This window comes from Rhinolophus sinicus, chromosome 14, assembly GCF_057876585.1.
Source record: "Rhinolophus sinicus isolate RSI-liver-muscle chromosome 14, RSI-T2T, whole genome shotgun sequence".
Lineage (NCBI taxonomy): Eukaryota > Metazoa > Chordata > Mammalia > Chiroptera > Rhinolophidae > Rhinolophus > Rhinolophus sinicus.
In genome coordinates, this window is record NC_142514.1 from 34,129,820 (window position 1) to 34,154,358 (window position 24,539).

General features: G+C 36.7%; 1 protein-coding gene across 1 annotated transcript in view; it reads right to left on the reverse strand.

Annotated features, from left to right (window-relative positions):
* The window catches only part of LOC109434149 (putative selection and upkeep of intraepithelial T-cells protein 1 homolog), a 37,987-nt gene extending 18,448 nt beyond the window's left edge, over positions 1-19,539 (reverse strand). The window contains exons 1-4 of the mRNA XM_019710872.3: positions 19,354-19,539; positions 13,131-13,211; positions 3,327-3,674; positions 1,548-1,829 (exon numbers count right to left, since the gene is read on the reverse strand). Of these exons, the coding sequence (XP_019566431.3) occupies positions 1,548-1,829; positions 3,327-3,674; positions 13,131-13,206 (706 nt within the window). The 5' untranslated portion in view covers positions 13,207-13,211; positions 19,354-19,539. The remainder of the gene's footprint in view (positions 1-1,547; positions 1,830-3,326; positions 3,675-13,130; positions 13,212-19,353) is intronic.
* Between the last annotated feature and the right edge of the window lie 5,000 nt (positions 19,540-24,539).

Below are 24,539 nucleotides of genomic sequence, written 5' to 3' on the forward strand. Positions count from 1 at the left end.
GCTGTTTCTGACACAACCATCATATGAAGCTTTTTTTTCTGGAAGGTTAAATGAGCAAATAAATACAAAAATAATCTCAAAGTAGTAAATTGTTAAACCTATAAGGGACTTATTCTTACGATAATACTCTTGAAGTAGAATATCCCTTTCAGCATCTGGCTACAACACTAATTTCACAGACATAGACAAATACAAATATATTTACTCAGCAGTTTACAAGACACTTATTTTGTTTTATTTCAATCATTCAGGTATCAGATATTTATTGCTTACTATGCACAATGCAATACTTGAAGCAGTTGGGGTATATCAAGTATATAAAACCAACAAAGATTTCTACCTTCGTGTTTTAGAGAGGGAGATAGGTAAGGGACAATAAACATAATAAACATGTTACATAGAATGCTAAAAGGTGATAATACTATGTTTAAAAAGTTAAAGCAAAGTGAGGAGATAGGGAACCCCAATTAGTGGGGGGCAGGCTGCATTTTTCCAAGTTGTTTTGTCTAAGTAGTCCTTATTTACAAAGTGAGAGTTGAGCATAGACTTGAAAGAGATGAGGGAATTTAGTGGAATTACAGTGTTCAGAGAGGAGGGAGCAACTAAAGCAAAGCCCCCCAAGGTGAGAGCAAGTCTGGCATGGTTGGGAAACAGCAAGAAGGTCTGTGTGACTAAACTAGGGTGCATAAAGGAGACACTCAGGGGATAAGGACAGATAGGCAATGGGAGCATGGGTAATGCAGGGCATTGTGGGGCATTTTATTCTGAATAAAATGGGGAACCTTTGCAGCATCTTGAACAAAGGATGATGCTGTATGTCTCATGTTTTAAATGGGTTCTCCTATCTATATGTTGATAGTATACCATAGTGGACAAGAATAGAAATAGAAGAACATTTCAGATGTTATTGCCAATATTTAGACCATGGGTGATAGTGTCTCAGACTTGGATGACAGCAATAAGGTGAGAAGTGGTGAGATCTGGGCATATTTTAAAGGTAGAGCTAGTATTATCTTTTGATAGATGTGACATAGAATATGAGAGAAAGATGGGGGTCAAGGATGACTTTACAAATTTTCTTCTTTGAAACTGAGAATATGAAGTGTGATTGGGAAGGCAGTAAGTTACAAAACTCAGGAGGTGACTGGGGGTTTAGTGTTTGATGTGTTTTATTTGGGATATTTATTGGACTCCCACATTGAAATGTGAGTTTAGAGATGAGACAAGAGTTGGGAGAGAGGTCTGGATGGGAGATACGATTTGAGGAGCCATTGCCCCATTGATGGTACTTAAAGCCATGAGAGGGAATTAAGACAAAAGAGAAAAAAGATACAAAGACTCTGCCCAGGATACTCCTACATGAAGAAGGTAGCGTGAAAAAGATAAAGTAGCAGAAGAGAATAAGAAAGAAAATGAGTGAGATAATGAATAAAGCCAAGAGAATGTAATATCCTAGAAACCAAGTGAAGAAAGTATATTAATGTTTCTCCTTAGTTTATGTTTTATGACAATGGCCAACATTTGAAGAACAAAGACACAGCTCTCACCTGATAGGACAATGCTTGTCCTTTCCTCTTGACCAGTTACAGGGTTTCGAAGGTAGCAAGTGACATTCCCCTGGGAGCTTCGTTTAAGGAGAAGGGTCATCTTCATGTTGAACAATTTGCCTGTATCCTGTGAATGGGATTTTGATGCATGTGGAATGATCTCTCCTCTGCTGTCTCTCCATTCCATTTGAGGCTGTGGGAACCAACCTGCTGAATTACACTCCACTAAAAGACCTTTGGTATTAGGAGGATGCAAAACAATCTGTATTTCTAAGCTTGTAGCTGGTTGGAAAGAAAGGGGGAAAACAGTATTTTTAGGTGAAGAAAAGGGGAAAAGAAACACAAAGAAAAGCCCCCTCCCCAATCTAATCCCTGTACTCTTAGAGGCAGGCACTGTGGAGATCTGATTGTCACTACAAACTAATCAAAAGGGAAACAGGATAAGCCAGACTGAAGGGTTATGATATAGAAATTCAAGTCTGGGGAGGAAATGTTTGTTTGTTTCATTTATTCATTCATTCAGAAATATTGGTTATTTACTAAATCTAGGAGATGGGGTTAAATCCATGGATATAATAATGAACAAAACAATCAAGATCTCAGTCCTCTTGAATTGGTAGCTTAATGTTTTTTTCTTGTATCTTCCTCATTAGTCACGTTTAAGCTGCCATAACACTTTATAAGTAAACAACATAAATGCATTTGTAATTTTAATTACAAGTTTAACATGTATGTTAGTTGCATATAAGTATTTGCAGTAAATAGGTAATATAGTTAATATTATAAAAAATAAAGCAGTACATATCAGTTAAAAAACAAACAAACTAGTTTTGAAACATTTCTGGACATTTCCTGAGATATAAGGCTTGCCTAATGTGTGGGCAGAGAAAGAACAAGAGATTTAAAGTGTTACTCTAGAATAGCTCTGTCCTGTACAAATTTCTGCAATGATGGAAATATTTGATATCTGTGCTGTCCAGTACAGTAGTTATTTGCTATATGAAACTATTAAGCACCTGAGATTTGGCCAGTGAGACTGAAAATTGAATTTTTAACTTTACTTAATTTAAATATAAATCTCTATAGCCACATGTGGCTATGGCTGTCATACTGGATAGCCCAGCTCTAAGCAATAGAACTGAGTGTTATAATACCCAATAAAAATGTTAAGCGTGAGAACCTACATTAGTGCCCTCACATTTGTGAAGCCTGCCTGTTTACTTCAAGTCCTCCATCTCTCCACATGTCTTTGTCATTCAGAATACTTCAAGGGTGAGTGGCTTAAATACTATATATCTGCATACAGCACATATATGTCAGATATATTGGAGGACACTGGAGATTGTAGATAAGGCTTTTTAAAATAGATTTAAGAAAATTAGTCTGGAACTAAGTAGTGAATTGAGTGAGGGAGAAATGGGAATAAGAATTAATCATTACGGAGACTATTGTAATTTGGGTAGTTTATAGAGTCAGGTTTCATTGAAGTGTTGTCAGAAATAATTAAAAGGATAGTAATAAATCCTGAAATGATTCTGTTGATACTTTCAGGTCTTACAGTATATGTGAATGTGGGAAAACAGTTCTTGCTGATAAAGGTAATGTGTACAGATATAATTTGCATTCTTAATACTACACTCTTCTCAGTTCAAAGATTAAATGCATGAATTTGAACTTGCTTAGCAAACCATGTAATATGAAAATGGTCAGAAACACTGAGAATTTTCCTAATACTCAGCCTCAGATGGGTTGAGAATCCCTTTGAGGATCCATCCTTACCTATGACTTTCACTTCTGTGATAGCTTCGTCATAGAAATCACCATCTTTGAAGAAGCAGTGGTACTGCCCATCATCATCCACACTGACATTAAAGATCCGGAGGGTCACTTTACCCTCTCCGATAGCTTCTTTCAGGAGCTCTGTCCGCTCCACGTACTTGGAGATAGTTTCTACATGTAGGTCTTTACCATTTTTATACAGGTGAACAGGTTTTGTGTAGCGGTTCCGGAACCAGCGTACTTCCATGTGTTCTGCATTTTGTGGTGGGGACAGCTGGCAGCTGAGGTTAACTACTTCACCCAATCGAGCCAAGATTGGCCCCTGTGAGCCAGTCACTGTGAACTGTTCTAGGAAGGGAGATGGTAACCAAATAGTGAGAGCATGAGCCAGGTCCTGCCTTGTATTTTAATATAACACACAAACACACACACACACACACACACGCACACGCACACGCACGCACATGCAGCCTTCTACATGTTTCAGTGAGGTGTTGGAGGCCATTCTGCCACATTTATATATTGTATAAATACACATATATGTATGTATGTATATGTGTTGTATGTGTGTGTATATATATATGTGTGTTGTATGTGTGTGTATATGTGTTATATATACACACACATAACACATATACATATATATATACATATTACACACACACACACATATATTTCTGTTTCTAATAATGTCACATTCATTTTCTAACTTGACTTATTAAGGATAATCTGTGTTCCTACCTCTCTAGGTATCAATGTGTTCTTAACATCCCCCACAAATACCACCTATAGGACAGCCTTACTATTTTAATATCTAGCCAGAGGCTCCTAATATTTCCCTTTTCTTTGATTCTTTCTAAATAAGCTCAAGACGAAACTTTCGAAAAACTAGAAAAACAGAGACTGGTTAAAAGGGGTATGCCACCAGGCTCCATTCTTAACAAAGGACTCTGCACTCACAAAGTGCTTAATCAAATAATGTAGGCTGACTGATCTGCGCTGGCAAATAAAGCCTTCTCCAAAAAAAAATTGTAATCGTTATTCTTGTTCTTTCTATTAGCCTCAAGCCAACTACCAACCGTTCTTGCTTAGACTGCAGAAATCCACACTGACATTGGCTCCTGACAGATTTCGCTTCTCATCCCTTTAGAACTCAAAAATTGCTTTCTGGATAGGGCTTTTATAAAAAGATGTGGTCTCTGTATCCCTCAAAGGATTATACCTCACACTAACAGACTATGTAAAATCTCATTGTGGGGAGCATTCTGCACCATTTAGACTATGTTCTCTCACACTTTTGGTGGGGGATTCTACCTTGGATTAGAAAGGTAAAAGTAAACTAAGTCACAATTTATCTCTTCCAAATCAGTTTCGTAGCTTTTTGTCCCCTACAGCAGAAAGCCACGTGCCATATAACCCATTGAAAGAGAAAATAAGACTTGGATATATATTAAACCTTTATGAGATATGGAACAAAATATGTTCATTTATTCATGTGTGCATTTTAAGTTGATTTATTTGTATTTCACATATGCAGCATTATAGATTCCTATGGGAAGACTGAATACAGAATTATTTAAATATGACAATAAAAGTGTCACATGCCAGAGAATTTGCATACCAGAAAAATATTGTTTACATTTGGACACAACTCATTTAATAACATAGTAGGGAAGAAATTTAAGTTCAGATATTGCTAAGAGTATAATAATAATAATTGCTAAAATATATTAGGAACATACAATATGTGATGCAATATTCTAAGCTTATAAATATTAAATAAATAAAAAATTATATATCATGTTCATGAATGGAAGAATCAATCCCTTAAAAGTTTCAAATCTCCCACTCCCAATAATGTATAATTTTAGTATAGTTCCAATATCTCAACAGTTTTTTTGTTTTGTTTTGTTTTGTTTTTCATAAAAATTGACAAGTTGACACAAATTAATGTGGATGAGTGAAGGCAAAAGGATTGACAACTGTGGAAGAAAAAAAGAAGAAGGATGCAAAAAATAAAGATGAAGTTATAATAAAATAAAGAAGGAGCAGACAAAGAGGAGAAAATATAATGGATGTTAAAACATATCCAAAAATTTTACTATAAACTGAACCATTTTTTTTCTGATTAAGATTATTGATATAAAGTATTATATTACAATTTTGATAACAATAAAATTTAGTAATTTGGAGATCAGTATAATGTAAGAATTATTAAATGTTACTTTAAACAAGTAGCTGAGTTTGATTTAATATTTTATTTACAGCTTTAAATTTATACCCATACATGAAATTTATCTATTTTTTAAGATTCCTTTGTCAGATTGTGATATCAGGATTCTATGGTCATTGTTATATTATTTAAAATCCTATTTTTCTTTATCCTCTTGAGTTCCTCACAAAACATGGAAATTAACTCTAAAATTTTGAAAGGAGTAAGCTTGTTTTAGAATAGTTCTTTGATAAGATTTTTTTTCTCCTTTTTTGTAACTCAAATGACCATTGATATAGAATGGTTTTCTATATTTTGAGCACAATTTTGCAAACATTCTTTTTTTGGTTTTACATAAAACTGTCCACTTCACTAACATTGCTAGCTTAATAGAACAAACAATTTTGTAGGGATTGTTCATAATTACTTTTTTGAGATTATATCAATTTTAATCTTTCTTTATTGAGGATGAATTCTTTGTTTTCCTGAAAACAGCTTAATTTTGTACTTGAGTGGTAGTTCATCAAATTGTTTCCATTAAGAAATACGAAAACACAGTTTCCACTACTGTTGTTGAAAAAACTGCTACCTATCTGGGATTGCAAACTGGTGCAGCCACTATGGAAAATAGTATGGAGGTTCCTCCAAAAATTAAAAATAGAACTACTTTGTGACCCAGCAATAAACACCAGTCCTGGGTATTTATCCAAAGAAATCTAAAATGCTAATTTGAAAAGATATATGTACTCCTATGTTTACTGCAACACTATTCACAATAGCCAAGATATGGAGACAGTCAAAATACCCATCAATAGACGACTGGATAAAGAAATTGTGGTACATTTATACAATGGAGAGTATTATGCAAAGTGAAATAAGTCAGACTGAGAAAGACAAATACCACATGATCTCACTTATATTTGGAATCTAAAGAACAGAATAAAAGAAAGATCATATGAATGATTATATGCCATAAAAAATAATGAAATCTTACCATTTGCAATAAAGTAAGTAGAAGAAAAAAATAAGTTCAGAGTGAAAAAAACAGTCTAAAAATAATAATAGACACAATCAATGAAAGCAAGAGCTGTTTTTTTGAAAAGATAAACAAAATTGATAAACCTTTAGTTAGGCTGATCAATACAAATAAAAGAGAGAGGGTCCAAATAAATAAAATCAGAAATGAAATAGAAGTGACAACAGATACCACAGAAATATTATACAAGGATTATAAGAAAAATACTATGAACAATTATCTGCCAACAAATTGTACAACCTGGAAGAAATGGATAAATACTTAGAAAAATACAATTTGCCAAGATATACTCAGAAAGAAACAGAAAATCTGAAGGAACTAATAATGGCTAACAAATTGAATCACTAATCAAAAATTGCCAACAAAAGTATTGGACCAGATGGCTTCACAGGTGAATTTTACCAAATATTCAAAGAAGAATTCATACCTGCCTTTCTCAAACTATTCCAAAAAATTAAAGAGGAAGGAAGACCACCAAATTCATTTTATAAGGCTAGCATCGTTACCCTGATGCCAAAAACAAAGAGACTACAAAAAAGAAAATGGGAGGCCAATATCCGTGGTAAACATAGATGCAAAAATCCTCAACAAAATATTAGTAGTCTGAATTCATATTTAAAAGATCACACAGTGATCAAGTGGAATTTATTCCTGAGATGTAAGTTTCGTTCAACATCTGCAGATCAATTAACATGACACATCACATAAACAAAATGAAGGATAAAAACAAGAGACTAAAAATAAATTATACGATTCATTTGTTATCTGTTCTTTAGATTCCAAATGTAAGTGAGATCATACTGTATTTGTCTTTCTCAGTATGACTTATTTCACTTAGCATAATACTCTCTATGTCCATCCATATTGTTGCAAATGGTAAGATTTAATTCTTTTTTATGTCAGAGTAATACTCCATTGTATATATGTACCACAATTTCTTTATCCAATTGTCTATCAATGGGCATTTTGGTTGTCCATATCTTGGCTATTGTGAATAGTATTGCAGTAAACATAGGGGTGCATCTATCTTTTTGAATTAACATTTTGGATTTCTTTGGATAAACACCTAAGAGTGGTATTTATTGCTGGGTCATGAGGTAGTTCTATTTTTAATCTTTTTGAGGAAGCTCCATACTGTTTTCCATAGTGGTTATATCAATTTGCAATTCCACCAACAGTGCACAAAGTGTTCCCTTTTCTCCACGTTCTTGCCAACACTTGTTATTTGTTGATTTATTGGCGATGGCCATTCTAACAGATGTGAAGTGATATTAAAACAACAAATGCCTACAAAATATAAAATAAAATACTATTATGCTTTTCCTTCAAAAAAAATCACATGATCATATCAATAGATGCAGAAAAAGCATTTGACAAAATCCAGCATCCATTTATGATTAAAAAAAATAACTCTTAGTAAAGTGGGGATAGAATGTACCTCAGCATAATAAAGGCCATATACAATAAACCCACAGCTAACATCATACTTAATGATGAAAAGCTGAAAGCTTTTTCTTTAAGACCAGGAATAAGACAAGGATGTATACTTTCACCACTTTTATTCAAAATACTGGGGGTGCCAAAATAATGTATGTAAGTGGACACTGGTCAGCATTGCTCAAGCAGTAGTTCATAATCAGAAGTGTGTAGACACTGATGGTAATCGCTTTGAGCACCTCTTGTAATTGCAGAAGTCAAACTTGACTTGTATTCATCTTTTGTTATCAGTAAATACTGAGTATTACAATTTTAATATAATTTTCCTTTATTAAAACGTGTATACACTTTTTTTGGCCCCTCTGTATGTTGAAAGTCCTAGCCACAGCAATCAGACAAGAAGAAGAAATAAAATGCATCCAAATTGGAAAGAAAGAAGTAAAACTGTCATTATTTGCAGCTATGATACTATATAGAGAGAACACTAAAGATTCCACCAAAAATCTATTAAAACTAATGAATTCAATAAATAGCAAGATACAAAATTAATATTCAGAAAGTGGTTGCATTTTTGTATACCAATAATGAACTATGAAAAAAAGAAATTAATAAAGCAATCCCATTTACAACATCAAAAAGAATAAAATACCTTGGCATAATTTAAGCAAGGAGGTAAAAGACTTGTACTCAGAAAACTATAAGATATTGAAGAAAGAAATTGGAGAACATATAAATAAATGGAAGACTACCATGTTCATGGGTAGGTAGAATTAACATTGTTAATATATCTATGCTACCCAAAGCAATCTACAGATTCAATGCAATCCCTATCAAAATACCAAAGGCATTTCCCACAGAACTAGAACACATAATCTTAAAATTATATGGAACCACAAAAGACCCCAAATAGTCAAAGCAATCTTGAAAAAGAAGAACAAAATTGGAGGTATCAAGCTGCCTGATATCAAACTATACTACAAGACTATAGTAATCAAAATAGCATAGTACTGGCATAGAAACAGACACAGGTCAATGGAACAGAATAGAGAGCCCAGAAATAAACCCATGCCTATGTGTAAATTAATCTATGACACAGAAGGCAAGAATCTACAACATGGTAAAAACAGTCTCTTCCATAAATGGTATTGGAAAAACTAGATAGGTACATTAAAAAAAAAATTAGTTGGACCACTTTCTTACACCATATACAAAAATAAATTCAAAATGGATTAAAGTCTTAAATGTAAGACCTGAAAACATAAGATTCCTAGAAGAAAACATAGGCTATAAATTCTCTGACATCATTCTTAGCATACATATTTGGATATGTTTCCTTGGGCGAGGGAAAAAGAATAAAAAATAAACAAATGTGACTATATCAAATCAATGATACGTCTGATAATATGTTACTATCCAAAATATATGAAGAACTCATACAACTTAACACCAAAAAAACAAACAAACAAACAAAAAACCCCAAATAACCTGATTAAAAAATGGGCAAAAGACCTGAAAAGACATTTCTCCAAAGAGGACATGTCTCCAAGATGGCCAACAGACATGAAAAGATCCCCAACATCACTAATCATCAAGGAATTGCAAGTCAAAACCGCAATGAGATATCACCTCTCACCTGTCAGAATTGCTATCATTAATAAATCAACAAACAAGTGTTGGTGAAGATGTGGATAAAAGGGAACACTTGTGCATGGTTAGTGGGATTGTAAATTGGTGCAGACACTATGGAAAACAGTATGGGGGGGGTCCTCAAAACATTAAAAATAGAACTACCATATGACCCAGCAATTCCACTTCTGGGTATTTATCCAAAGAAATCCAAAACACTAATTCAAAAAGACATATGCACCCTTATGTTCATTGCAGCATTATTTACAATAGCCAAGATATGGAAGCAACCTAAGTGTCTATTGATAGACACATGGATAAAGAGGAAATGGTACATATATACACTGGAATATTACTCAGCCATAAAAAGAATAAAATCTTACCATTTGTGACAACATAGATGGACCTAGAGCAGGGGTGTCCAAACTGCGGCCCGCGGGCCAACTGTGGCCCACGATCCACTTTTAATTGGCCTGCAGCAAATTCCAAAAATAAATTTAGTTTACTTAAGTACACCAGGTGAGGCAATACGTACTTCACCTCGAGTGAGTGGCCCGGCTCTTTGTGTATTTTACCGCATATGGCCCTTGGTGAAAAACATTGAAAAAAGTTTGGACACCCCTGACCTAGAGGGTATTATGTTAAGTGAAATAAGTCAGACAGAGAAAGATAAATACCATATGATTTAACTTATATGTGGAATCTAAAGAACAGAATAAATGAGCAAACAGAACATAACAGACTCATAGATACAAAGAACTTTTGATGGTTGCCAGATGGGGGGTTGGGGAGATGGTTGAAAAAGAGGAAGGCATTAAGATGTACAAATTGCCAGTTATAAACAGTCACGGGGATGTAAAGTACAGCATAGAGAATATAGTCAATAATACTGTGCTAATTATGTATGGTGTCAGATGGGTACTAGACTTACTGGGATGATCACTTTGTAAGGTATATAAACGTCTAGTCACTATGTTGTCCACCTGGACCTAATATAATATTGTATGTCAACTATAATTGGAAAATAAATTAATTTTTAAAAATTTTTAAAAAGGTGAAAGACATGGAAGAATTTTAAATTGCATATTGCTAAGTAAAAGAGTCCCGCAAAAATATGGAGAGAATGAAGAGAGCAGTGTTTGCCGTGGCTTCGGGAAGGGAGAGATGAATAAGTGGAGCATAGGCATTTTTAGTGTGGTAAAATAATTCCTTATGATACTGTAATGGTGCATACTGGGGGTGCCAAAAAAATGTACATGAGTGGACACTTTGCTCAAGCAGTAGTTCACTGTAATCAGAAGTGTTTGGACGCTGATGGTAACCACTTTGAGCACCTCTCGTAATTGCAGAAGTCAAACGTGACTTGTATTCATCTTTTGTTATCTGTATATATTGAGCATTACAATTTTAATATAGTTTTCCCTTCTTAAAATGTGAATACTATTTTTTTGCACCCTCCATGTATAACATTTTGCATTTATTTGGTAAATTTGAGGATTTCAGGGCTGATAAAGGAAAAGGATACGACCACAAGGTGGCAGTAGCACACAGTAAGCTTTTATTGGAGCAGCACTTAGGGTTGCGTATATGGCACTTCCCAGCGTGAGACCCTGTATAGGCCCTGGGAACCCAGAAGGGAGGAGGGCAAGGGAACTCCCAGGGGAGAGACAGGCTGCAGAGGAGTCTTGTGAGTCTACAGTGTCACTCCACAGCGTGGTGGAAAGTTGAGAGCTCCGAAGGGAAACAGTGGCTTGGGGTCTTTGTAGCTACAGGGTTTATCTTATCTATGGCTGGCAGATGTTGAGTGCAGTTTCATACAGAATACAAACCAGATAGTCATTAAATAGCCACAAATATGTTTATTTGTGATATATTTAAAAATTGGATGTGTGAAAAATTGAATTTGGTGTAGGCAGGCTTTTGAGCTAATGGATCTCAGGCTGCTTTAAAGAAGTAAACAACATGGGGCCAATATACAGAGGTCATTTGGGCTCATTTACACAACATTTTGCTAAAACCCAGAGAACTGTACAACACAAACTGTGAACCCTAATGTAAACTTGGACTTTATTAATAATAATTTATCAATATTGGTTCATTGATTGTAATAAGTGTACCACACTAATGTAAGATGTTAATAATAGGGGAAATTGGGAGAGGGGAGAGGAAGAGAGAATGAGGTTATGTGGAAACTTTATTTACTTTCTGCACAACTTTTCTGTAAATCTAAAACTGCTCTAGAAAATAAAGTCTAGTAAAATTTAAAAAGTCAATGAAGAGAAAAAGGAGAATTTGGCGGGGGTGTAGGATGGACTTTAAATCCACAAAGTAAAATAAAAAGTCAAGACAAAAAAGCTTCTGCATATCAAAAATATAATTAACAAGTCGATGAATTGAGCTATAAACTGGTCAGATATATGTGAAACAGGTATAACAGATCAAAAATTAATTCCTAATGTTGAAGACTTCTTAAAAACCAACAAAAGAAAGATTAACAGTGCCAAGGAGACATATGCAGGCAGGTCAGAGAAAAAGAAATACTACTTTTTTGAAAGGTACTCAATTTCACTCATTTAAAAAAGGTAAAATATAATCACTATGAGATTAACTTTTCATCTGTAACTTTGGAAAAGATAAAAAGCTCTGATATCTATAATATCTGAAATAGTGACAGTACCTGACAAATTGACATGTGCTTTTTGTGGAGATTTCTTTTACTAAGTCTTTCAGAATAACATTTTCAATATTATAATAAAATAGCACATGACCTTGACCAGCAGTTCTACTCTTAGGAATATTTCCTGCCTATGTACTCACAGGTATGCTCAAAACATATGTGCAAAATGTTTGTGGCAGCATTACTTTTATTAGCGAAAGACTAGACGCTAAATAAATATGCATCAGTAGGATTTCTGCCATTTAGCAAGCAACTTTTGCTAGAAAATTTTATCTTTTATGCCATTTGTTGTCTCAGGCTTTTCTTCTATTTATCTCTACATAAGTTATATTTATTTCTGCTTTGCATAGACCCCCTTACAAATGCTAATTTTTATCACCTGTCAAGCTCCCACCAGCCTAGTCCATGCTTCCTCATCTGAGGCCCTACTGTACTGATAACGCACATGGATTCCAATATGGATCCATATCTTGGACCATTTCCTCACTGTGTAAGTAATACATAAATAAATCATGTCTCCTCAATGCGAATATTGGATTCTCAAGGACAATGTGAATATTGTTAGGTCTTCTCAATTTGTTTCTTTTCCTTGGAACCTAAAACAAATCCACGCACATGATAAAGACTTGCTGATTCAAATTAATTAATTTTTCCCCACCATAAAATGGATCTTATTGTATACCTCCTCCTTACATACTTATGAATTACACTTGAAGAACAGTGGCCAGAAGACCTTGACCCTTTTGTTTGGGCCTTGCTTTTTTAGGCATACTTGATGTTGCCATGACTCATAAAAAGTAGGAGAGAGAGTCATACCTGCACTTCGTGCTGTCATCTGAAGGAGGAACAGCATAACAAAGTAGCTGGTGAAAGATAGTCCTGCAGTTTTCATTATACCTGTGAGAACAAGTGAGGCAGGTACAGAAACAGTGATAACAGGAATAAGCAGTTCTAGAAATCACATGTTTCCATATCTGTTTTCTGCAGTAATGAACTCTCAAGTAGCGTTGCCAAATAAAATGTAAGATTTCCAGTTAAATTTGAATATCGAATAAACAGTTGTCAATGTAAGAACATGCAAATCTGTAGAGAACTTTTATAAATTTATTTCAGCCAAAGTGACTACATATGCCAGGGAGCAAGATCTCAAATGTTCCGGAGAACAACAGTTTTGCAGCTTCTTCCATACATTTAGAATCAAGGAGAGAATGTAAGAAAGATTACACGAAAGTGGGAGAAAGCAAGGTGAGAACTGGATTACAGGATAGTTAACAAAAGTATGTGCTCTCTTGAGGGTGGTTACAGCTTATTTCAAAGGTGTGTTAACATGGGTGCACAGAAACAATGGACAGGGCTTGCATAAGGCAAAGATAAACCTTTTACTAAAGATGTTATATGCCTGGGGCATGACTCCCCACCATGAACTGCCTAGGTAGGAATTTATGATCAGATTACCCTGTGAGAATTACTTTCCATAGAAACCCTTTTTTTGTCCACACATGTGAATAATTTTCTAGTATACGTATTTCTGATGCAATATTTGGCATCCTGTATTTTTTATTTGCTAAATCTGTCAACCCTAATGTTAAGAATGTCCATTATTATGACCAAGTCTAGCCACAGGCTTCATTCCCATTAAAGGATTGCTTCCTCCAGGCTAGAGGGCTTTCTCTTTTGGTCTGTAAACTCCTGAGCTGCTTCCCCAGGGGAAGTGGCAGCAGACCTGGGAAATAGGCCCCAATCTCCAAAGCCTCAGTAGTCCAAGTATATGCCACAGTTAATTACAGTCAGTTACACAGGAAAGTTTAAAGACAGAGATTTACCCTTATTTTTTGGGAGAGATGAACTGAGGGGCCATTTTAAAAGGGAACATGACTTTCTCCCCTTTCCTAGGCACAATCCCTTTGAAGTTTCTGTTCCTGGAGAGTCTACTGTTAGGCACAGATCTATTGACCCATATGGCCAGTAAAAACTAGGGAAGAATGAAATTGTCTTTCATAGTCAAATGTGAAGAAGGCTTTTGGTCAGTTCTGTAATGGTTTGGCGTTTGACTCAGCACACAGATGTAATCATCATCCTTTCCTCCCTCAAAAAAAAAAAAAAAAAAAAAAAAAAGATTTAGAAGGTGCTAGGGTTGTGGTGAGGTGGACAGATAGGTGAGTAGTTACATAATGTGAAAATGCCATGCTATAGATGCGGGGCGCTCTTAGGACCTTGGAGAGAGCAAGTCACTCGGCAGCCTCATGGCCGCAAGCACATCCATGAAGGCTTTACTAGTGAGGTGGTGTCTACATTTTGAGGACTGAGGAGGCTTTCTCATAAAGTATAAAAGGCAATGAGGACACACATCAGATTCATCCCTGAGCAAGGGGAATCGAGGAAAACACATGTGTAGTAAGACTCAAGAGTAAGGCAGAGAGCTGATTGTGAAGTGATACATATGGCCCCGTATTGAATTTACCCTCTATTTTCTAGGCCGAAGAGGCTGAGAGGTGGTATGCATGGGGGTTCAATCAAGGTTCTGGAATGATGCTGCTTCAGTTTAAATCCTGGCTGTACTATTTAGTTACGTGAGTTTAGGATAGTTACTAAACCTCTCCATGATTCTGTTTTTTCATCTGTAAATAGGGGATAATAATTTATTGCTCAATATTTATTATTAAAAGTAATGGAATTATTATATATGAAGGGGTCAGATTAGTAGTGCCTAATAAGTACTACAGTAAAGTATAAGCATCAAAAGTATATAAGAACTATAACGTATTTGTTTTCCTATCATTTCTAGTATTATTGAAATTTAGTGTTTTAGAGTGATGAAAAGTAAGGGCTTTGGAACCAGACTCAAATCCTGCCTCTGCTACTTACCAGTTGTGTGGCCTCAGGTTATTGATGTAACCTCTCCTTGCCTCAGTTTGCTATTTGGAAAACACAGAAAATACAAGTACACATTCCACAAGGTGAAATTAGTTGAATATTCAGATTAAAAAGTGGATCATAACAAGTGCCCAAGAAATGCTATCTCTGGCTATTAAGGAAGAGTTTTAAATAGTGATATATCCAGTACAGTATATCCAGATTTACATATTTGAAACGTGATTCTGGAGACCAGGAAATGGCCAGAGAAGGAATACCACATGGAAAGCTACAACAAATCGTTCGGCCCAAGTGGGAGAAGTTGGGTAAGGAATGAAAGATCAGGATATAAGAGACACAATGATTATACAACTGCTAGGGCTCAATGAGTCTCTGAATGTAGGGAACAGAGAGATGTATTTTTATAGGTTTCCTGGGTTTCCAGGCTGTGTGATTTTTGTGGATAAATTGTGTCATTAGTCTTGACAGGAAGTGGGGGAAAAGCAATTGAGCTTTGACTAGGTCAAATTATAGGTTTCTATGCAATTCTTTTTATTTATTATGTTGACTTTTTTATACACATCATACTCTGTTAACAGTTATTAAAATACATGACTTCACCATTAGATTTTGAAGTCTTTAAGTACAGGAATTATATCTTCTCATCCCAAATTATGTTACGGAATCCTGCAGTGTGTCTAGCGTACATCTGCTATCTACTCTTCCTGATCCAATCTCCATTCTGCTCTGCCCGGCTCTGTTTCCCAGAAAGCTGACTATAAGAATTACGGTAATTGACTCCCTTCCATTTGCTATCTGGTCAAGTTTAGTAAACATAAATAATATGTAGGAGATTGTGGTAGTGAAAGAGAGTGAGATTGGAGTATTTTTTTCTCTCAGATCCCTTCTTTCTGGTTTGCTGTGTTGAGCTGTATGCCACGTCAAAAGTCATAATTTCCATTAAAAAAAAGTGCCTCTCTGTCCTCAGGTTTTAATTACTGCTTCCAGCCACTGCTGCTTCAGGCCTAGGTATGGCCACAACCCCTCTGTTTCGGCTCCACGGTACTACACTACCACTCAGGCATTTTCTACACCTTGCTCACACATTGTAAATCATCCCTTTATTTAATGCTCCTCAAACTTGATTGTGTCATCTGTTTCTGGCTAGAACCCTGGCTGACACAGGAATTGCTACTGAAAGTGGTTCCCAGAGAGAGACCCTCAAAATGTGATTCTGAAATTGGGGTGCTCATTATTTGAGGAGGGCACAGCTAACCACCTTGCTGGCGGGAAATGAGCAAAGGTGATGTATACAGCAAGCCATGGACCAAATTTGTTTAAATTGCCAATATTGGTCTAGGTCCCAGGCAGGAAATCTGGCCCAACCCATCAGGGTATGGTAGCTCATATAGGATCAAGTTGGGAGCAGGGCACAGTTGGGAGCAGGGCACAGGAAAGAAAAACAGATCACTTAGTCCCTAGGGCAAAAATAGTAATTATAAAGATCATGGAGTCCTCTACCTTCTTCTGACTGCCCAAGAAGACAAACATAAGGAAAAGGGGAAATTAAAAGCTATGAATAACAATTGAGAACATCTGTGAAGAGCTATGAGGTCTCCCTTGCAACTCTGAAAAAATCCCTGTCTTCTCCTTAGCATAAGAGATGTGGACGAGGATGAATACAAGGTCTAATTTTAAGGGCTGCAGAGTGTGAGCAACAACTAAATGTTCGACCTCACAAAGTCGATCAAGTTAAGGGCACTGGAGGGCTTCCTGGTATCCTGAGACATGGGACAAGGGCACTTGGGCACACATGGACAAGGCTATGCATGGGATCAACAATATGCATTTCCTTGCAGTCAGAATGAGTGTCTATCACCTCTGCTGATTGTTCAGCTTTATCTTTTCAGGGGACTGGCAGGTTAGCTGGTGGCATCTATCATAGAGGGGACATTAATTTGTCCTCACAGTAATAGACACTTAATCTACCATTGGATCTGACTTGCCTGTAAGCAGTATTTCTTTATGCACAACTATGCCTATACATATAAAATGCCTTAATCATCCCCATGGTATCTCACACAGCTTTGCCTTTGGCCAGAGAGTCATTTTACAGCAAAGGAAGTGCAGCAGTGGGCTCAAGACTATGAAATGCACTAGTCTTACCAAGTGCCTGATCCAGATACAGCTGACTTGACAGAACCTGATAAAGGATCAGGTGGGGCACCAGACAGGAGCTAACACCCCGTTCAATAGAGGACTCCCTACGACATGTAAGATGTGCCTGAAACTCATGGCTAGCCAACTGTGCACCTGATGGAAAGCAAGGAGGGCTTATGGGATCCTCTTACTATGTGGCTTTACAATCTATTTGAATAATTTTTGCCATCCATCTTCCAATCTTCACATCAATGTGTCTGGAGGTCCTAGGATCTCATGGAGTCATGAATCTGATTAATTGGAAGCTGAGACTGTCCTCTGGCCACTTTGAGGCTTCTTATACCACTGAACTAAGAATCAGAAAAGTGGGCCATTGGAAGCCTGAAGAGACTAATCCAGGGGCCAGAGAGGTGCCTGGACCGATAGTCCCGGTCAGAACAAAACGGAAGCACCTCAAATAAAGATAAGACCCATAGAAGTAAGGATTTGAAGAACGCTATCAGGTTAAGAACCTCATGTAGCTGAGGTAGTGATTGAAGGGAAGGGGAACACAGAATGAGCAGTGCAAGAAGGCAGCTACAGTTACGTTGTTTAGACTTTTGTGACCACCTGGTTCTATAACAGCTATGTTTCATGTTTATTAACTATGACTTTTGCCCATTTTCCCAGAAACTTTACATGAATTACTGTGACGGTCTAGGTCCTGGGCAGGAAATCTGGCCAAACCCATCAGGATATGGCAGCTCACAGGACTGGGCTCCTCTTTGGTAAGGATGCAAACTTCTCACCGAGCTGGAGGACAAGACTAGGCTGTGGCTGAGACTCTTGCTAACAAGCAAAGGTGACAGACTGTGCTGGACTCTCTCTCTGTCTATCCACGTCCATTCTCACCACTTTGTAAGGAAATTGGAATGAAAGCCAATATGGATATTGGAAGTAGGTGACAAAAGGAGTGAATTTGTTATAGGATGTCCTTTAAAACTTTGCATGGATTTTAATCTCACTCAAATGAGAATCTTGATCAGGTACATATTTCATACAGTACATAATAATTTTAAAACATGTTTTTAAAATGCAGTTGTAGTGTTTAATGGTACAGAGTTTCAGTTTGGGAAGACAGAAAAGTTATGAAAATGGATAGTGGTGATGGTTGCTTGACAATGTGAAGGGAATGTCACTGAATGTGCACTTAAAATTGTTGAAATAGTAAATTTTAAGTTATGTATATTGTAACAAAATATTTAAAAATTAAGTATTCAAACAAAAAGCAAATATACCAACCAAGGGACTATAAAAGTTAATACAAATCACATTCAACCTGTCAGGCAAGCGATTCAGATCACAAAAGAAAAAACCAGTATTATCACAGCAATTTTCCTATCAGAAACAGTAGTATCTAATTCACCCTTTTTCTGTCAATTTTCTTTTTATTTTAAGCAAAACCAAAGTGTTTTTGATATACCCTCCTTACCTGTTGAGGGTGACTGAGTTAAAATATTTTTTTATAAAAATCATTCATGTTACATTTTAAAAGCCAATAATTTTGCAGATACAATATTTCAAAGCTCATCATAAATATACTAGAATGAGGTACTTCTCTTTATCTCTCCATTTTTTTGTTTATCTCAGCCAGCTACATTAGAGAAGGGGAATTCAATTTGCAAAGAATATTATGCAATGGTGACTGGTCGCACTATTACTCGTACTATGTGACTGGGGAATTACATGCGTAAGAATAATATTTTCTTTATTCCTGATCAAACCAGAATCCAGAAATTGAGCCCAACATTTGCTGTGACACAATCCTGCAGAGTGCGTCTCAAATGATCCACAAAGAAAAGATTTTCCCTAGAGGTGATTGGGACCTCTGTTCACTCCATCTCACTAGTCTTTAAACATAGGGTCTGTCAAGTCCCTAGAAATGTTAAGGACAAGAGGTCTCCCAGGAAGAACAAGGAAGAGGAAGGGATAAGAGAAGTGATAACCATCTACGAAAAGAGAACAGCATCCTAAATCGTAAACTTACCTGAGCCTGGTGATCCCAAGTCAGCGCTCCCTTGTTTCTAGAGGAGTCCCAGATGAGTCACCTAAAGTTCTGACAGTGCCAGAGTCTGATGGAAACCAGGCAAACTACGTAACAAGGATTTGTGTCACTGCTGCTCCAACTCTGGCCACCTGATTACGCCAGCCTGATCCTTATGTTCCTTTTCCAAAGGAAATGACAAGGATACTGGCAGTTACACTCTGTGGGTAGGAGCTTTTTCAACTTCAGTGATTGCAGCTGGCATCACTGAACTAACATCACAAGTCCTAACAAGACTTGTCTCACTCTGAAAGGAAGCAACACATAATCTAATTTATGTATTTTATGTAATTTGTGCCAACTAAAAGGGCTGTAATAAAAATATTTATTTTGAATACTGTTCCTGTACTTAGAAAGAAAAGGAAGAGAACTGTGGAAGCACAAGTAAAAGGCACTAAATTCAGATTAGAAATTCAGGGAAGGCTTCAGTGAGGTGATAATGTCTGAGAGGAACCTTGAAACAAAATGAACAGTTAGCCCAGTTAAAAAAACAGAGCAGAGTACGTTTCCAGGCTGAGGGAGCAATAATATGAGAGAAGATGGTAAATTCATGAAACTTTAAGTAGTTTACTGTGGCTGGAATGGGAGATATATGAGAGAATGATGGGAGATGAGCTGTACACAGAAACAAAGGTAAAGTTACGAAGTTTGTAATTTTAAGAAATATATAGAAGTATGACATATACTTAAGTATATACACACATATATCTACACAATTCCCATATAATATAGATAATAGACATACATAAATATATAGCTGTATATATAAGCTAATACATGTGTGCATGAATATATATATTTATAAAGAATTATACATGTTTATGCATGTATGCTTATACACATATAAATCTATGTTCATATGTATTTTATGCACATGCATATATGTCCTAATGATGCATGCGATGTCTGACAATTACGTTTGCCCACTTGTTGCAACAATGTTGCAAACTTTTTTGATATCGGAGGGATTATTCACTATGAATTTGTACCAACTGGACAGTTAACCAAATTTACTGTTTGAAAGTGCTGAAAAGGCTGCGTGAAAAAGTTAGACGACCTGAACTTTTCGCCAACAATTCATGGTTTTTGCATCACGACAATGCACCAGCTCACACAGCACTGTCTGTGAGGGAGTTTTTAGCCAGTAAATAACTGTACTGGAACACCCTCCCTACTCACCTGATCTGGCCCCCAAGGACTTCTTTCTTTACCTAAAGATAAAGGAAATAGTGGAAGGAAGACATTCTGATGACATTCAGGACATCAATGGTAATACGATGACAGCTCTAATGGCCATTCCAGAAAAAGAGTTCCAAAATTGCTTTGAAGGGTGCACTAAGCACTGGCGTCTGTGCATCGCTTCCCAGGGGAAGCACTTCAAAAGTGACCGTAGTGATTCAGCAAAAAGGTATGTAGCATTTTTTCTAGGATGAGTTAATAAAGTTAATTGTCTGACCTCCTATATGTATAATACACGTATATGTGTAAATGATGATATATGCATATATGTCTGTATGTACACATATGACTATGTTCATATGTGCACAAATATATGGACTATGTAAGCACATATGGATATATGTTAAATAAAACATATATATATATATATATATATATATATATATATATATATATATATATATATATATTACACGCACATATATAAACAAATAATCAGAGACGAATACAATGAGAACTTAAAGTAGTGGTTAAGCCGATGATGCATAATTGGAAAGATCTGAGATTTACGTAGGACATAGAATTGCTAGAATGAGGGAGTGGAGGTAAATAAAGACTTTCAGGATGTCTCCCAGAGTTCAGCATTTAACTTACTAGATGAGGTATAGGAAAAGGAGCAACTTTAACCTGAGTGCAAAATGTGGTGGTTGTGAATGAATAAGTTTGGAACAGCCTGAATTTAGTACCTTTGGGCTCCTCAGGAGGTTATGATCAAGGGGCACTTGGTTATTTGGGTCTAGAGCTCATGGCTTGTCTTTGATTCCCTCTTCAGTAAGTGGCAGGCACTCCAGGCCTTTTCACTAGGAAGGCCCAGGAAGCACCCTCAGGGCCTTCCTCCTCCCTGCAGGCCCCAAGTTCCCCGGCTGACCCCTCCCTGGCCTTGTAGTCGCCCTCATCCACACTCCACATGGCAGTCTCTACCCTCAGGGTGCTTGACACCATCATCTCCGCTCCCTTCTGCCTCAATGCACTCCAAACAAGGCAACCGCTCTTTCTTTTAAGCATTTCGCTATTTCTTTTAGGCAAACATGCAGGTTAATAAAGCAGCTTGGGTGGAGATGTGAATAATTCTAGAACACTATTAAAAATGCTTAGGCAAATGATTGCTGGCCTGCATAACCCGACGTACTACTGGAAGAGGCTCTGGTGTCCATGGTAGAACCCTGTCATTTCTTCTGGGATGGGAACCCTATCATGGGAGGGGAAGAAGGTCGTTACACTCCCTTTTACTGATTTCTTCCTCTATGGTTATCCTTCATATGCAAAGCAGAAATGGTTTGGGGATTTTTCTACTTAGGTGATTAGAACCCACATTGACAATCTCTGAAGTCAGCCTGAGAGTCTTGGAGAAGAACCTGGACTCTCCGACATGAGACAGAGGCCTGAGAAAACGCCCCCCAGTGGCACCACGCCTGAGTCCTCCAAGACCACTTCTACTCTGCTCCCCTAGAGATTGTGGCTCTAGGATGGAGCTCCAGCGGACTCACATCCCTGAATCTGACCACTTACCTGAGCTCCTGAATCTGGTCTCCTCCTCTCCAGGTTCTTCTGGTGAAGCCCTAGTTGCGTCCACAATCTAGGACTGTGTCTGAGCTAATGGCCTGTACTCAGTGCCAAGTAAAGCGGTCGCCAAGACACATGCAGAGAATCTAGAAAGAGATCGCAAAGCATAACCATATCAATGACCCATTTTCTGTGACGGAAACACATGTGCAGTGAAATGTCTGGAGGCAGAATCCAGAAGTTTCTCTGTTGTACAAGTGGCATTAACCCAGAGTAACCTCTGGGTGAAATTAACACTGATTTAAAAATGTTAATAGGATTAATTTTTCCTCTGAAATTCTTGTGCCCTGTAACTCCTTCTCTGACTCACCAAAACATTTTGCACTTTCAATATGTTTTTGTATCAGATTCTCCACCCAGACTACACATTTGAATCAACTCTGGAATATTTTAGCTCTGTTTTGGAGTGGGGACGCCATTGGTTTTATGTATGTATGTATGTATGTATGTATGTATGTATGTATGGTTTTGTCTCTATTTTTAATTGTGAATAAATTTACATAACATAAAATTTACTATTTAAGAACTATTTGTACAAGTCAATGGTTTTTAGTATATTCACAATGTTGTATAATCATCACCATTATCTAATTCCAAAATATTTTCATCACCCCAGAAAGGAGCCTGTGCCTCCCAGTTTCCCCCTCCCTTTATTCCTTGGGAATCACTGACCTACTCTCTGTCTCTATGGATCTTCTTTTTCTGGATATTTTATATAAATGGAATCATACAATATGTGGCTTTTGTGACTGGGTTTCTCACTTAGCAAAACGCTGTTGTAGCAGGTATCAGTACGTAATTCCTTTTTATGGGACAATAGTATTCAATTTATGAATATACATTTTTTTAACTGGTAACTAAAGACTTTATTCAGTTTTCTTTTTTTTTTCTTTAACTCTGCATCACTCATTATAGAGAACTTTTTAAAAAATTGAGATATAAGTAACATATAACATTCTATAATTTTAAGGTATATAGTATGTTGATTCCTTTGTATATTATGGTATGATTACCACCGTAGTATTAGCTAACACATTTATCTGTCTTATAACTGTCATTTCTTTTATATGGTGAGAAGAATTGAGATGTAGTCTCTTAGAAACTTTGAAGTTTATAGCAGTTTTATTATAAAAGCTATGCTGTGCATTAGATCTCCAGAAGTTATTTATCTACTATTTACAAGTTTGTACCCTTAAACATCTCTCCAATTCCCAATCTCCCTAAGCCCTCGTAACCACCATTCTATCCTCTGTTTGTACAAGTTCTGCTTTTTCAGATGCCATTGGTAATTTTTAAATTTCCCCTAGATGTTTGCATTGTGCAAACCAGTTTGAAATGTACGCCTCTATGGTTAATAGATATTTCTGACTTGCGCTTAAAATTTTTCAGGGCTTGTGATAGGAAGAATTTGAGACGAAGAGTAATGGAGTTTTTCAGTTGGGGGTATTGGAAATAGGATTTGGGGAATTCCAAATCCTGTTAGCTCTGCTGTTTGATGACTATCTTTATTTTCTAGTTCTGATTGTGGGACTACACTGCTATGCAAGAACAAGCTTCATCTTGCAAAGAAATGACTTTATGTGTTGTTATTTCCATCCATTGCATAAGGTAATGAGAACACTTGCTTTCACTCTCTGTTTACATAGTCAGAGTTTCAATGTGGTTGATGGAAAAATTCTACTCTAAACAGTGTAGGAAGGTTTATATGACCATCAATTACTTCTTAGATTGGTCACATCCTCAATAAAATAAAAGAAAAAGAATGATGAATAAAATCACATCAAAACTTACAATTTCCTCTCATTTAAATACAATATTAAGGATTTTAGGCTTCTGCTTGAGATCCATGAATTTGGAGTGTTGCTCCAAGCCTAACAACAAGGGAAACCTGGATAATCAACAAAATCATAAGTTTTCTTAAACCCTGTAGAGTTTGTAAGGAAGATGGTAGCCTGAAATTTCCAAGAACAGAGAGACACAAGCACTGACTTCCCTGGGCAGAGCACAGGAAGAAGAGAGAAGACACCACTGAAACTGGTATGAAGACTTGAGCTAAAATTTTTTAATTAATAAAGGCCAAGTTTGAGCTAACATGAGAGTGTACATTCCTAGGCGATGCGGAGACAAAAGGAGTTTGTACCCTCCTGCAAGATCATCACTGTGGTCCTGAGTGGGTATTCATAGGAATGATGGAGGCAGAACAGGAGACTGGAGAAAACCTTCCTGTGAAACCAAGGAGAGAGGCAGTCCCCGTTCAGTGGGAAATGCAGAAGTTACACCCAGTTCCTCCTCCCCTGTGGAATAAAAGTGTTAAGATGCCACCCCCA